General features: G+C 42.1%; 1 protein-coding gene across 2 annotated transcripts in view; it reads right to left on the bottom strand.

Annotated features, from left to right (window-relative positions):
• The window catches only part of Rbbp5 (RB binding protein 5, histone lysine methyltransferase complex subunit), a 30,255-nt gene extending 15,627 nt beyond the window's left edge, over positions 1–14,628 (bottom strand). For both annotated transcript variants that reach the window (XM_031382321.1, XM_031382327.1), the window contains exons 1-5: positions 14,460–14,628; positions 7,573–7,598; positions 6,686–6,858; positions 1,480–1,620; positions 614–776 (exon numbers count right to left, since the gene is read on the bottom strand). In XM_031382321.1, coding sequence (XP_031238181.1) covers positions 614–776; positions 1,480–1,620; positions 6,686–6,858; positions 7,573–7,598; positions 14,460–14,478 — 522 coding nt within the window. In that variant the 5' untranslated portion in view covers positions 14,479–14,628. The remainder of the gene's footprint in view (positions 1–613; positions 777–1,479; positions 1,621–6,685; positions 6,859–7,572; positions 7,599–14,459) is intronic.
• Positions 14,629–14,875: the final 247 nt, after the last annotated feature.

The following is a 14,875-nucleotide window of genomic DNA, read 5'->3' as shown; positions in this document are numbered from 1 at the left end:
TGGTGGTGGTGTGCATCCCTTTAATCCCAGTACTTGGGAGGCAGAGGCAGATGGATTTCTTGAGTTCTAGGCCAGCCTGGTCTACAAAGTGAGTTCCAGGACAGCCAGGGCTATACAGAGAAACCTTGTCCCAAAACAATGGAAAAACAAACAAACAAACAAACAACCTTCTGCCCTTCCCTTTGCATTTTTCTGGTGCTGGGGATTAAACTCACAGACTCACATGCACACAACAAGCACTTTACAACTAAGCTATCGCCCAGCCTTTTTTTCTTTCTTAGTTTCTTGAGATAAGTCTTGCTATGTAGGTCCAAACCAGCCTGGACCTTACTATTTAGTTTAGGCAGTCCTCAAACTTGGAGTAATCCTCCTGTCTGTGCTCCCCAAGTGCTGAAAGAATTATAAGACAAGCTACCACTGTCTCCATCTTTATTTAAATCAAATAATCTGTCTACTCTAATTCAAATGCAGGAATTATTAACAAGGCATGAAAGAAAACTTAGCTACATTTCAGGTGAAAGACTGTTCCAGGGAGAACAGAAACTTAAAGCAGAAAGAGAAAACAATAGCCAAGGCAGACACCCAGCCTTTCCTCACTAAGCTCATAGCTTACCTTGCCTTTTGCATTTCCTGTATAAATATATTCCCCTCGCCTATCAAAAGATGCCACCACATTCAAATCCGAGTCATCGTCTACCGGGAGAACAACATGTTTGGAATCTGAAAGGGTCAACATGACAGGAGCAGATTTCATGGGACACACGAGAACCTTGTTCCTGTTTAAAAATATGAACACATATTGGCTATTGCTTTGGTATCAGCAGATTGAGTCCCTGTCCTTCCTCCCTAATCCCTGACCACTTTCCTCACTGGCTCTCCCAGCTTCAACAAACATGAAATTGTGAAAACACATACAACCTACACATCTTATAACAGACTCAAAGTATGAGAGGCTATCTTGACAAATGAAGGCTGGTCATTAAAAATATTTGGCAAACCAGTAAGTACTTAATAAATTAAAGACAAAATACTGATTTTTAACTATGTTAACATATGTATATGTATCAAATATGGCCCAGGCCTGAGGCACATATGATGAGCATCATACTCACAGATAGATTATGGGAGATCCCCGAGAAATGAAAGCTGTGTCTGCATAATGGAATACTGGATAACTTTCCTTAAATGCAGTCTTAATTAGAAACTGTTTCTCCATTCTAAAGGAGTCTGAAGAATGAAGGGCAGGGCCCCTTATCACATTATTCCCACCTTTGGTCATTTCCAAAGTCTTACTAATGATCAGTTACAAACTCCTTACAATGCATTCAGTAGAACCAACCTAGACAGAAGATGATTTTATATAGGCTTGAAAAGGTGCTGTGTTCGCCTCTTAAAACCTTAACCTGAAGATATTACAGCCCAGAGCTAATCCCCTCAGAAGTGAGACCCGGCCCTAGGCAAAGAATATCTTAAACATACTGATCTCGAGGATGATATTGGACTTTTAAGATGGGTGAAGGGAATCGAAACCTCTGGTCGCAATCTCCTGAAAGGACATCCCACTGTGACACTATGTTATCGGTAGAAGCACTCACGAGCTTATGACCATCTCGGCTCCAACTAGGGGAAAAAACAGAGGTGGATTTAGCACATGGTATAAGGTAAAGTATTCATACCATTACTATGGATAAAATGTTGACCTAATTGCACAGGTCAACATTTTTAAAAATACAATCAAATCTATATCAAACTTTCTCAACTAATCAATAAACATTTCACTTTCTTTTTTATTTTTGTCCCTTTCCTGAGACAAAGACTCTCAGTACATACCCAGACTGACCTTGAACTCATTCTCCTGCCTTTATTTCCCAAGTACTGGGATTACAGGTATGCGCCATCATGCCTGGTTCTTGTACTATCTTTACAAACAGTAATGTTACTACTTCAAAGCAGCACTACAGTTAGTACCATGAAGTAACATATGAATATCTTGGTAAGTCCTCAAATCAGTTGACTTTTAAGACCATGAAGCACAAAAAGGGCTTGAGGCGGACTTCAGAGATGAAGAGCGTCTCAGTCTCCAGGAGCTATTCCCTCACAGCATCAACAACACAAAAAAGACAAATATACTATTGTTGTCAGCAAAGTCTGGACAGCTAGACTTCTACCCTACAATCCCAATACTCAGGAGGCAGGGAAGGAGGAGCCAGAGTCCGAGGGCTACAGAGAGAGACTATCTTAAAGGCAAAAACAATAGAAATCAAGAAACAAATAATCCTTTCCTGTTAAAGACTGAGAGGCGGACTTCATGTGGCCTCAACAACTAGAGGAGAGGCTCTCCCTAAAGCTGGAGCCTGACTTTGGTATCCTGTTCTCCGACAGGCTGTCTTATCTGGCCTCAGTGGGAGAGGATGTGCCTAATCCTTCAGAGACTTGATGTGCCAGGGTTAGGGGATATTGTGGAGGGGGGAGAGAGGATGCACCCTCTCAGAGAAGGGGAGAGGGCAGAGGGAGGTACTCTGTGAGGGGGTACTGAGAAAGGGGACAGCCTTTTGGATGTAAATAAATAACTTTTTTAAAAATTGGGGGTGGGGGGAGAAGGTAGACTTAAGCTCCTGAAGTTCCTGCTGGCCTCCTCCTGGCCTGGGTGGAGAACCTACCACCTGGATAATGCCAAGGGTTACACACAATCCTCCTCTTCCCCCTACCCAAGAAGACCTTGCTCTCTCAAGGTGAGGGATCAGGAAAGGACAATCAAGGGAGAGAGAGAGAATCTATGTGAATGTTTAAAAAAATCCTCCACTCCAGTCAAATCCCACAGAAAACCCTGCATCTACTCTGCCCTTACCGGCAGCAGCAGACAGCTAGACTTCTACCTGACCTAGCTCTAATGGGGCACAACTGAGTAGAAATGGCTTCCTTAGCGAGTGCTCACTACCACAGTGCCTGTGGAGGCCAAACCAAAGGAAGGCTCAGGGCCTTCTTGTCCTTCTGAGCTAGGATGTCAGCAGGACCCCTGGAGAGTCTCCACTTCCAACCCTACCAGCAGCTTCTGCAAAGGTGTAAAGAAAACACTTAAGGGAACGCTGGAACTGAAAATATGATAACTCAGAGTAATAGTTTAATAGAGGAATCCAGCAGTCAATCGAGCTGGAGAAAGAGAAGAAAGAACCAGCAAATTGAAAGAATAAAAGTTACTCAATGTGAATAAGAGATTAAAAACATTTAAGTGAGGGGAAGGGACCCAGTCTCTCTCAGGGATCTGAGAGACAAGAAATAATCTGATATCTGTGTCAGAGTCCTACAAAGAATAGATTGTACCTTTAAAATATTTGAAGAAATAACAGCTAAATTTCTCCAAATATAACAAAACATATAAAACCTACCGACTAAAACAGGTGACTGAAACCACACAGTGCAAGCCAAGGAAACCATTCCAGCTGAGGGCATGGCTTCACTGGTAGAGCTACTGCTTAGCATGCAAGAGGCCCTAAGTTCCATTCCTAGTACTACAGAAAACCTGGAACTGGGACACACACTTGTAATCTCACCACTCTGGAGATAAGGAGGATTAGAATGAGACGTTCAAGGTCATCCATAACAGGTATAAGGCCAGTGAGCATACATCAACAGCAGTCATGAGAAATCCTCTTTTGAGTTGCTGGTCAGGGCTACCCAAAAGACTCCCAAAATAATATAGCTATTGTCCTTGGTTACCCCCCCCCCAACCCCCAGAGATGGAAGGAAGTTCCTACAGGTGAAAAGGCCATGTACTTCAGACATAAGGCACAGAGGTCCGCCCACGGTTAGAGCTGATTTGAAAACCTCCTTAGGATTGGCTTTCACCATACCAGGAAGCACCATGCAAGCTTCCCAAGGAGGGCAGTAGCCAACTGTCCCACCCAGCTATGGCACCAGGAACCACAACAACCAGCATGATTACCCTAAAGATAAAGTAACGGCATGCACACCTCGGCAGTAACCAACAGCTCTCTAATTGGACTAAAGCTTGCTCAACAAGAAGGACATCATGCCTGGTTTTGGAAACCTAGCCAACTACCCAGAAATAGAGAAGTCATAGATCTTGGATGAGAACATACAATTGCCTCTTTACTAAACCAATATAACCCCCACCTACATTTTTTTTTTAAAACCTTTTATTGGTTTTTCTTTTCTTTTTTCTTTTTCCTTTTAAAGATTTATTTATTATGAGTACACTGTAGCTCTCTTTAGACACACCAGAAGAGGGCATTGGATCCCATTACAGATGGTTGTGAGCCACCATGTGGTTGCTGGGAATTGAACTCAGGACCTCTGGAAGAGCAGTCAGGCTCTTAATCACTGAGCCATCTCTCCAGCCCTACAAATATTTTTAAAAAGAGGCTATGAATTTTAAAGAAAGCAAGGGAGAGGGATACATGGAAGGGTTTGGAAGTAAGAATGAGAAGGGGTAAATGATGTAGCTATAACATCAAAAAAATAGTAAAATAAAAATTAAAAATTCCAAAACACAAATTATGTTGAATGCAGAAACATAAATCTTAAATCTTAAAAGTGGAACTAGGGCAGGGTAGTGAGAGCACATGCCTTTAATCCCAGCACTCAGGAGGCAAAGGCAGGCAGATCTTTGAGTTTGAGGGCACCCTGGTATACAGAGTGAGTTTCAAGACAGACAGGGCTACAGAGAAACCCTGTTTGGAAAAGCAAAACCAAGACAAAATTTAAAAGGTGGTAAAAGGAAAATGACACCCGCTGGGCAGTGGTAGCGCATGACTTTAATCCCAGCACTTGGAAGGCAGAGGCAGGTAGATTTCTGAGTTCGAGGCCAGGCTGGTCTACAAAGTGAGTTCCAGGACAGCCAGGGCTATACAGAGAAACCCTGTCTTGAAAAACCAAAAAAAAAAGGGCTGGTGAGATGGCTCAGCGGGTAAGAGAACTGACTGCTCTTCCGAAGGTCCTGAGTTCAAATCCCAGCAACCACATGGTGGCTCACAACCACCCATAATGAGATCTGACACCCTCTTCTGGTGTGTCTGAAGACAGCCACAGTGAATTACGCCAGAGCAAGCGGGGCCGGAGCGTGAGTGCGTGTGGGCCGGTAGAGGTCCTGAGTTCAATTCCCAGCAGCTACACACATGATAGCTCATGGCCATCTGTACAGCTACAGTGTACTCATACACATAAAATAAATAAAATAAATCTTTAAAAAAAAAAAAGGGAAAATGGCACCCCATCTATAGATAAAACCATGACATAAGAGAATTTCTCATAAAAAACTACAAAGATCAAGAATCAGGCATTGTGGCACATGCCTTTAATCCCAGTACTCCTGAGGCAGAGAGACAGGAGGATCTCTATGAGTTGAAAACCAGTCTACATAGTGAGTTCCAGGACAGACAGGGCTATACAGAAAGACTGTCTCAAAAAACAACAAAGAGGTTAAAGCAGTCTCTAAACAGAAAGAAAAAGATAAAATCATCACTATATGCTAGGTTTGTTTGTGCCGATTACAGTGTACACAGATGAAATGTGTGAACTAATTCCATTTTAGACAGGGAGGCAGCACAAGGAAAGAAAGTGAGGACACTGTACTTCATCTGAGCTGCTGCAGAGCCAACCCTGGGTACTGCAGTAAAGCAGGTAAGTAACATTGTATCTAGTAACCACTAGAAGGTACACAAAGAAACACTTTCTCAATCAATACAAAACCCTAAATTTTTTCAAGTACCCCACAAGAAGGCAGAAATCAGAGAAAGGAATATAAAAGGAACATAAAGGAAACCCTAAGGAATATTAGCCCAAACTGTGCCAAGAAGAATACAAGCTCGGAAATCAGACTTCTTCTCAAGCCTAGACATTACTACCTTCTAGCTGTATGATCTTAGGGAAGTATGTGGCTTTTCTGGGCTTCAATTCTTCATCTATGACAGGAAGGATAAAGTCTTCGCTTATAGAGAATATCTATTAAGAGAATTAGAGTTGGGGGCTGGTGAGATGGCTCAGCTGGGAAGAGCACCGATTGCTCTTCTGAAGGTTGTGAGTTCAAATCCCAGCAACCACATGGTGGCTCACAACCACCCATGATGAGATCTGACGCCCTCCTCTGGTGGTCTGAAGACAGCTACAGTGTACTCATTTACAATAATAAATAAATCTTTAAAAAAAAAAAAGAGAGAATTAGAGTTAATATATGTAAAGTTCTTAAGCCAATGCCTGGCATAAAAGGCAGGTTCAGAAATATTGATGATAATCACTTGTATCAGAGACGAGGCATTTATTCCTAGATTCTAGACTCTGGGGACAAATGATGGTAGAAACAACCTAAGGGTGTAACTCTGAGGGTCTAAGTTCAAGTCTATACACAGAAAACTGGTGTACCTTTCTCACCAGTTCTATCCACAACACATGCAATTAACACCGGGGCCCTTAAGCACATAGGCATACATACACACATACACATGAGGCCACACACATATCAACATACTTATACATATGCACATAAAAAAGAAAAAAGGAAAAGAAGCACAGGACTGGAGGTATTTATGTAACTCATTAGTAAAATGTTTGCCCACAGTGCATATGATCCTGGGCTCAATCTCCAATACCACACACACACACACACACACACACACACACACACACACACACACACAAAAGTAAATTAAATCAAATCAAAATTCCTTACCACAAAGAACAGACTGGATGGATGTGTGCACTAATTATTTTAGCAATGCCTCTTGTCAAGAAATCCCAAATAACAATTCGGCCATCGTTACAGCCAACGGCAAGCAGTGTGCCCCACCTGTTAAAGGTGCAAGTCAGGGCCATGCTGATGCAATCCAACGTTCCATCAGCTTCCTAGAAGACAAAGAAAGAAAGAGACACAAGGGTTCTCAGTCATAAAGGGCAACGCATACAGACATGATCTCTCTAAGTGTTCAGACACCTTTTAAATTGGCTAACATGAACAAATCATTATAAAAGTGAGCCAAAACTTTTTTGGAAACAGACATCATCAATCTCTTATTCAAATGGGTATAATGGCTGTCCGCACTTTGCCGTCCATGGACAGTGTTACAGAAGTTACTAGAAGAGTTCTTTGATTACAGGAAATTGTAAAAGCTATGAAATAGCCTGTATGTCTGACATTAAGAAAATTACATTATTTTACATCAGTGTCAGGCCTTAAAAAATACCCACAACATCATAAAGAAGCACAGGAAATGTTACAGGTGCTCAGTTACACAGTGGTCATTATTACAATGTAAATACACTTATCAAAACTTGAAAAGCATTCACAAAAAAGTTCCTGTATAGATGATGGTACTGTTGGTTTAAAAAGTCCTTCAGTTTAAGTTGTGAATATTTTTTCCTTTTATTTAAAAAAAAGTGGACCTTAAGATTTAAAAAATTCCTGTGAGATTTCCAGCCAAACTTGTACATTACCTCAAAGTTAAACACTCCATTTTTACCATAGCATAGCAATGTGTGTGTGAGAGAGAGATTTAATTAGTCACCAAAAAATAAAAGGCAGTCACCATTTCCCACATATTACAACAGAACTAAACTCACCTCTGGATAGTTCTGCCCAAAGGACTCTGCAACAAGGCAAAGAAAGAAAGGAGATGAAACATATCCATATACAAAGGCCCACACAGCCCACCAACCGCACACAGCAGCACTGGCCAAGTGGGGGTGGGGGGCCGACACGTGCTTAGGGGCTTCATGGGTCACCCTACTCATCACCATAGGCAGATGGCATTTGCCTTTTCTCTTCTGTCATTTCATAAACATGCAGGAAAGTGTTCCTGGTGCCGCAGTCGAATAACAACATGAGCTGGTGTGCTGGCAAGGTGAGCCTACCTCGAGCCTCTGCTTACGGACCTGAATAGCAAGCCTCTGGCCCTGAGCTTTGCAGTCATAAGCCTCTAGATCTCAAGCGTTAGAACTCTAAAACTGTGAGTTCAGAACACTCAGCCACTAGAATGCAGAATCAACAGCTGTCCTCAAAGTCTATCCTATTTTTTTTGTCATATTCCTACTTGACAAACACCCCCAGCCGATCTCTTCTAATACACACAATTATAAAGAAGGGAATAGATGCAAATGCTGAACTGTATCAAGAAAGTGTTCTTGAATACCGTTTTTAAAATGACTAAAGTAGACATGTGTCCCATAGATGTGCATGGTTGAGGCGGTTGCTAAGTACTTGCAGGGTAGCACGGAGCACTACCCGGAGAGGAAAATACTACAGACATTACAAAGTGACTAGCTTCTTTCACTTACTAATACAGCTGGAGTTTCTTTCCCAATCAATAGACTACATTCCCATGGTTGAGAAATAAACAAAAACGCACACTCACTCAAACATAAAAAGACAAAGTTCAGGGCCAGTAAGATGGCTCTGCAGGGAAAGGGGCTGAGAGTCAAGCCTGCAGCCCTGAGTTTGATTCCCCAGAACCTATAAATAAAGTAGGAGAAAACCAGATCCCACAAGTTGTTCTTTGACCTCCACACATCTACACATGCATGTATTTTTTAAAAGATTTATTTATTTATGTATTTAATGTATGTGAGTACACTGTAGGTATATTCAGATACACCAAAAGAACATAGGATCCCATTACAGATGGTTGTGAGCCACCACATGGTTGATGGGAATTGAACTCAGGACCTCTGAAAGCAGTCAGTGCTCTTAACCACTGGGCCATCTCTCCAACCCCCCTTTTCCTCCAACACATGTATTTTTAATGTAAGTTTTTAAAACCATTTGGCTAGAGACTGAGGTTCAGAGCCTCAAAATCCATGTAAAGGGTAAAAGGCCTGGTGTATATACAGGGGAACAGGACTGGCAGATGCCTGCTACTGGCCAGATACTCTAGCCAATCAGAGACCTCCAGGTTCAGTGGCAGACCCCACGTCAAAAGGAAGAGGAAGATGCCCAACATCAACCTCTGGCCTCTGCTCACACTGCAGACGTGAACTCGTACACACACAGACAGGAACACGCACCATTTACACATAAAATGTTTAATCACAAAACAAAACTCTTAAATTCATTAAGAAAGGGATGAACATCTTTACATGATCCCAGCACTTGGGAGACAGAGACAGTCCTGAGTCTGAGGGTGGCCTGAGCTGTATGTAGGGTTCAAGCCAGAGTGGGCTACTATAAATTCTACATTTTACCTTAGTCAATGCTCTCAACTCACTACTAAATAGGCATTACCACACTTCATTTTTATAGATGAAAGCCAGACAGTTAAAAAAAAGAAAGAAAGAAAGAAAGAAAGAAAGAAAGAAAGAAAGAAAGACCCTGACCTGATCCAGAAACAATGCCTGTATCTAAAATGTAACTCCTAGACTCTTGCCTGGATTTGCCTGGAAGGTCACTAACTACTTTTTTTGTTTGTTTTTTTTTTGTTTTGTTTTTCAAGACAGGGTTGCTCTTATATAGCCCTGGCTGTCCTGGAACTCACTCTGTAGACCAGGCTGGCCTTGAACTCAGAAATCCACCTGCTTCTGCCTCCTAAATGCTGGGATTAAAGGTGTGCCCCACCACTGCCTGGCTAACTAACTACTCTAATTTACAAACCACACCTGTTTTTTTGTTTTTTGGTTTTTTTTTGTTTTTTTTTTGTTTTTTTTTTCCTGAAAGTCAAAGTGCACTCACAGGGGAGGAGGAGAAGGGGGGCGGGGAATGGCTCAGCAGATAAGAGCACTGACTGCTCTTCCAGAGGTCCTGAGTTCAATTCCCAGCAACCCTGGGAGATGATTGGCTCACAATCATCTGTAAAGGGATCTGATGCCCTCTTCTGGTGCATCTGGAAACAGCTACAGTGTACTCACATAAATCTTTTTTTTTTTTTTTTTTTAAGTGTACCCATGTCCTTTTTAACAAAGCTAATGTTTCACTTTCCTCAAATCCTCCAGGATCATCAACAGTGATATCATTCACAAGCTCTTTTGGGGGGCCAACAATTAGCAATGTGAGCTAAGAAGCCTACCTAGATTCTTTACCTAACGAAAACTTTTCTGGCAACAACCACTATTCACTTTATTCTGCTAGTTCTAAAACACTGTCCATTTGCCATAGAACCAAAGAAAAAGAAAGAATTTCACCATCTAGTTAGCTTTTCCTTATAAAATTCACAGTGTGTACACACAGGTTATTTATCAGAGTACTGAATGAATAACTGTTGTTCCTTCCAGCCCTCAAGACTTCTTTGTTCTCATGAAACACTGACACCTTTTCTTGTCCCCTTACTATTACAATCTTGGCTTCAATTGCATTAGCTTTCCTCCCTCTGTCCTTAAAACTGTGTGCTCCCTTCATATCTCCACCTTGCACTATGGACCCTCTCTGTACCTGCTTTTTTAGAATCTGAGTTCAGTTAGCTTTTTAGTCATCCACTTCTTCAAGCACCTCCTCAGGCCTTCTCCTGTGGGATCCTAGCTTCAAATGGCCTTGGAGCAAGCAGTCCGGGCATCTCCTGTCACGTGGAGTACAGTCTTCATCTCCTTCAAGATTTGGCTGTCAGGAACTTCTCTCAATAGTCCTATTTGTTTTCTAATTGCCAACAAATCCCTCCCTTTCATACCAGCTTGGAACCATAGCAGCTGGTCTATCTAGACCATTCTGCTGCCTTTAACAGGTGATAGCTCTGTCAGTATTTCTTTCAGAGAAATTCAATTTGTAGGGTGTCTAGATACCATATACCACTCCACTCGTCTAACATGACCACACCTGTTACACTGCCTTGGGCCTAGTCTTGCCTCCCTAGATCAATCTTTCAAACAACTTCAGGTCTAACTCCACCCACAACTGTACAATAGCACTCACTCCTCAAAACCCTCTGCTGAACAAAATGCATAACTTTGACAAGCAAGCTCAGCCCGGCCCTGGCCAGTACTTTTCATTTTGGATTTTGTCTTTGTACTATCAGCACTTACGCCCTGAGTACCAGCTGTAAAACACACTATTTCCTGTACACATTCCTTCATGTATGTGCTCAGCCGTAAGCTCATTCATGCCAAGGAATGTGTGCTTCACAGATCTACTCTTTTTGTTGGTTGGTAGCTTGGCATCTCCATCTCAGTACCTCTGTAAAATTTCCCCAAATATTACATCAATCCCATCAAGAGAGCGGCACTAACTGCTTTCCTATGGCTCCCCCACACTGTAATGATATATTGTAACTCTGTATTATACAGAATTGTTTCTCTTTTCCTGTTTGTGTTTTTTATTGAGGACAAAAAGCAGTATCGTATTGTTTTCAGATGGTACAATTCAATCTACTGAAAATGAATAAATCACCATAGCCTGTGAAAAACAAGTTTTAAAAAGAAAATAGATTAGGGCAGGAAATATCAGAAGATAATGAACAAAAGGATTAAATATCATTTCAAAGAGCTCTAGGGCTGGAGAGATGGCTCAGTGGTTAGAAGCACTTGCTGTAGAGCATGAACCTGGAGTTCAGATTCCGGCATGCACAGAAGCCCAGCACCGCCCCGAACAGGCTAGTAAACCCAGCACTAAAGAGGGCAGAGATAGAAAGGAGTTTGCTGGCTACCAGTCTAACTGAAAAACATGAGCTCCAGGGTGATTAAAAAGACTTTGCCTCAAAGGAAAAGAGCAAAGACTGACAAAGGACCATACATCACTACATGCACACAAACATAGGCTTACATCATCGACACGCCCATGCCAGAAATAGTCTAACTACACATGTACATACATAGGGGTTGTGATAGTTTATTTCTTGGGCCAGTGAGATGGCTCAGTGGCTAAGGATGCTTACTGCCAAGTCTAAGAACCTGAGTTAGAGCTCCAGAACCCACATGGTGAGAGAGAAGTGGCTGCCCAAAATTGTCCTCTGATCTACATGTGAACCTATACATATACTCCGACACACAATTCCATATACACTAAGTGGAAAATTAAATTTTAAAAATAAAATGTATTTTTTTTTTACTATGAGTTACAGGAAAAGATGAGTTTGAAAACCATCTCAAGCTGGTGATACAGCACTTGCCTAAGTGCACAGGACCAGGGATGCCAGAGGCACCGTCCTAGTTATTTTTCATCTCCAGTGCGCGCACCTGTTACACAGCAACATCTCAAAAAGTGGTGAGATGGTCACAGAAGTAAAATTGATATTCTGTCTAAGAGCCACCTGAGTGGCACATCCCACATCCTAGCCTACCCTTCGCTTCCTTTACCTGGCCAGATGTCCTTCACTGTCTAACTAGTTCCACAATCATATCACCTCTGTTCCTTTTTCCTGCTTGTATACAATCACTAACTTTCTCATGTTAAAACTCAGTAATTTCTACAAGAGATTTCTCTTTGGAGATCCAGACCTCTTTTTAATTGCTGAGTCGTCCAATACTAAAAATTCCTGTTCCCCTTATGAACCTTCTGAATCATTCAAAAAAAAAAAAAAACTTTCTCCATGATGCACACTGCTAACAGCTTTTCTCTTTTCCTCTTATAAACAAGGATCACCTCTCTTGGTCTCTACTTCTCCAACACCCTCCTAAAATCACCTTCATCTTAGGCTGCTAAGGAGTACAAGCTGCCCAGAGATGAAATGAAGCAGACTTTTCTCAAGTTTTCAGACTCAAGTGCTGTCTTGACACGAAACTGGTGTCTTTGGAAGGAACTGCTAACCTGTATCCTTCTCCTGGCTGCTACACTTGGGGAAATATATGGAAGGTACCTGAAAATGTGCCTAGCTTTTAGAAGCACTGCATATGTTAGGTAACTTATAATTATTTGCTCATCCTTTTCCCTCCAGGTAAATAACCAAAGATCTTGTCCCTGAAAATTTTCTGCCCCTCTCATCTTTTCCCTTCCACCTATTCACACCTATTCCCAGGGTTTCAATAAGCCAAAACGAATGGTGATAATAAGTCAAAACTTGTCTCCCAAGCTCTCAGTCTATATCCAACAGATCCAAGCTACCTTTCAAAAGTCCTTGTATCTTATTACCAAGCACCATTATTTTGTAGTTCATTTTCTCATCACCACTGTGCTCAAATCCTGCCAACACTGCCTCCCCAATGTTCTTTCTTTCCGTGGCCCAGTCACACCCATTCCGTATCACTCATATAATGTGGCCTTTTATATTGTCTTATATATAGACTGCTTTTATATTGTCTCAACATTCAACTATGCATTATTACTGTCAGAAAAACTTTATAAATCAGTGCTCCAGCCAAGTTGTTGATGGATCTGCCCTATCTTCCTTAAGAAGTAAACCGTCCAACCTGGCATCCATGAGTCTCCACAAAATAAACAGCACCAATCTAAACTCTCTGTTATCTCTTTATTACAATATCCACATTTTGGCAAAGCAGAAAAATTATCTCACTAAGAGGCTGCAGAGATGGTTCAGTGGTTAAGAGCACTGGCTGCTCTTCCAACGGTCCCAGGTATGATTCCCAGCACCCATATTGTAGCTCAAAACCAGTAATAACTCCAGTTTCAGGGGATCTGACTTTCCTGGCTTCTGTGGACAACGGGCACATATATCACTGGTGCATAGTCATACATACAGACAAAACACCCACACACATAAAATAATAAATTAAAAAATTTCTCATCGGTGTCTTCTATTTCAGACATGCCTTTCATATACTTTCATACTTTGTCAGTATTATATCCATGTGCATGCATGCATGCTTCAAAAAGCCACTATAAAGACAAAGAACACTTTAAAAATTATCTTTGCAGCCCTCCATGCCTTCTCAGACCATTAAAGGCAACCAAGTCATGTAGAAGCTCTTGAAAACAGAATCATTATGCTAAACATTACCTCATGGGAGGCCAGAAGAAAAGACCAATGGGGATAAGGGATTAGGAGGCAATGATTTCTTAAAAAGAGAGAATAAAACAACTGCTTGTGTAGTTAAGGACCTTAAACTGGCAGCCAAGATGACTGGACTCCAAATGCCAACTATGCCACTTAGTGCCGAATTACAACACTCTTACCACCACCACCACCACACACACACAACTTTTTAAAAATTATTATTATCTTTAAACAAAATCTGGTTAAATAACACCTTTCCAGTAAGAGTTATCCTATCTAGGCACCCGATCCCCTGACAGGTCTTCACAACTGACCCACCCTAGATCACTCTTCCTTAGATTGCATTTCCAAAACTCTGGTCCTGTCTGATCTGTTACTTTAGCACCTGCGATCTTCGAAATTATAGCCCAGACAAAAAGTGTCTCAATGACTCCACAACTGATCTGAAAGCGGTTTCAGAAAAGTAATGCATTCTTCTCGGACAGAAGCTGGTCTTACTCCCGCTGCAACTCCACATCATGAGCACCCAATTTATCATCTCAGAAGAGTGTCTCTAAGGTTGCAGCCTGCGGTCCCTCCCGCCCAGGTTCCCTCCTTCCCAGCACCAAAGGGTTTGCTAAGACGCAGCCGAGCTCTCCTCACCCAGCAACTCGAGGTTCATCCCTGCAGACGCTGGCCGCCCGGTCTCCGCACCGGCAACAGTTCCTTCTCCCCCACCCGCTCAGAAGCCCAGCGTCTAAGAGGGGGGCGCCGCGAAGAGCTTGGCGCAAGCTCCGGAGACTTTCGGACTTAGAAGGCCCCGCGGCTTCCGCTTTCCTCCCCCGCCTTCCTTGTTCGTTTTACGTAGCTGTCCACGTTTATCCCTAATTTAAAAAAAGATTAAACGCTCTTGTGATCAACCAATTATAATATTATTGAGGTGTAAAAGAATGTAATAGCCAGTCGGAACTACAAAAAGGACAAAACTGTAAAACTTTTCTCTCCGGGACCACGTAAGTGAGCAAGAAATTTCAGGCATATCTCTAACCCGCTAATACTCACAGTGCTGTGTGTTCCTT

Source organism: Mastomys coucha, unplaced genomic scaffold, assembly GCF_008632895.1.
Source record: "Mastomys coucha isolate ucsf_1 unplaced genomic scaffold, UCSF_Mcou_1 pScaffold1, whole genome shotgun sequence".
Taxonomy (NCBI): Eukaryota; Metazoa; Chordata; class Mammalia; order Rodentia; family Muridae; genus Mastomys; species Mastomys coucha.
This window is presented reverse-complemented; position numbering and strand designations above follow the sequence as displayed.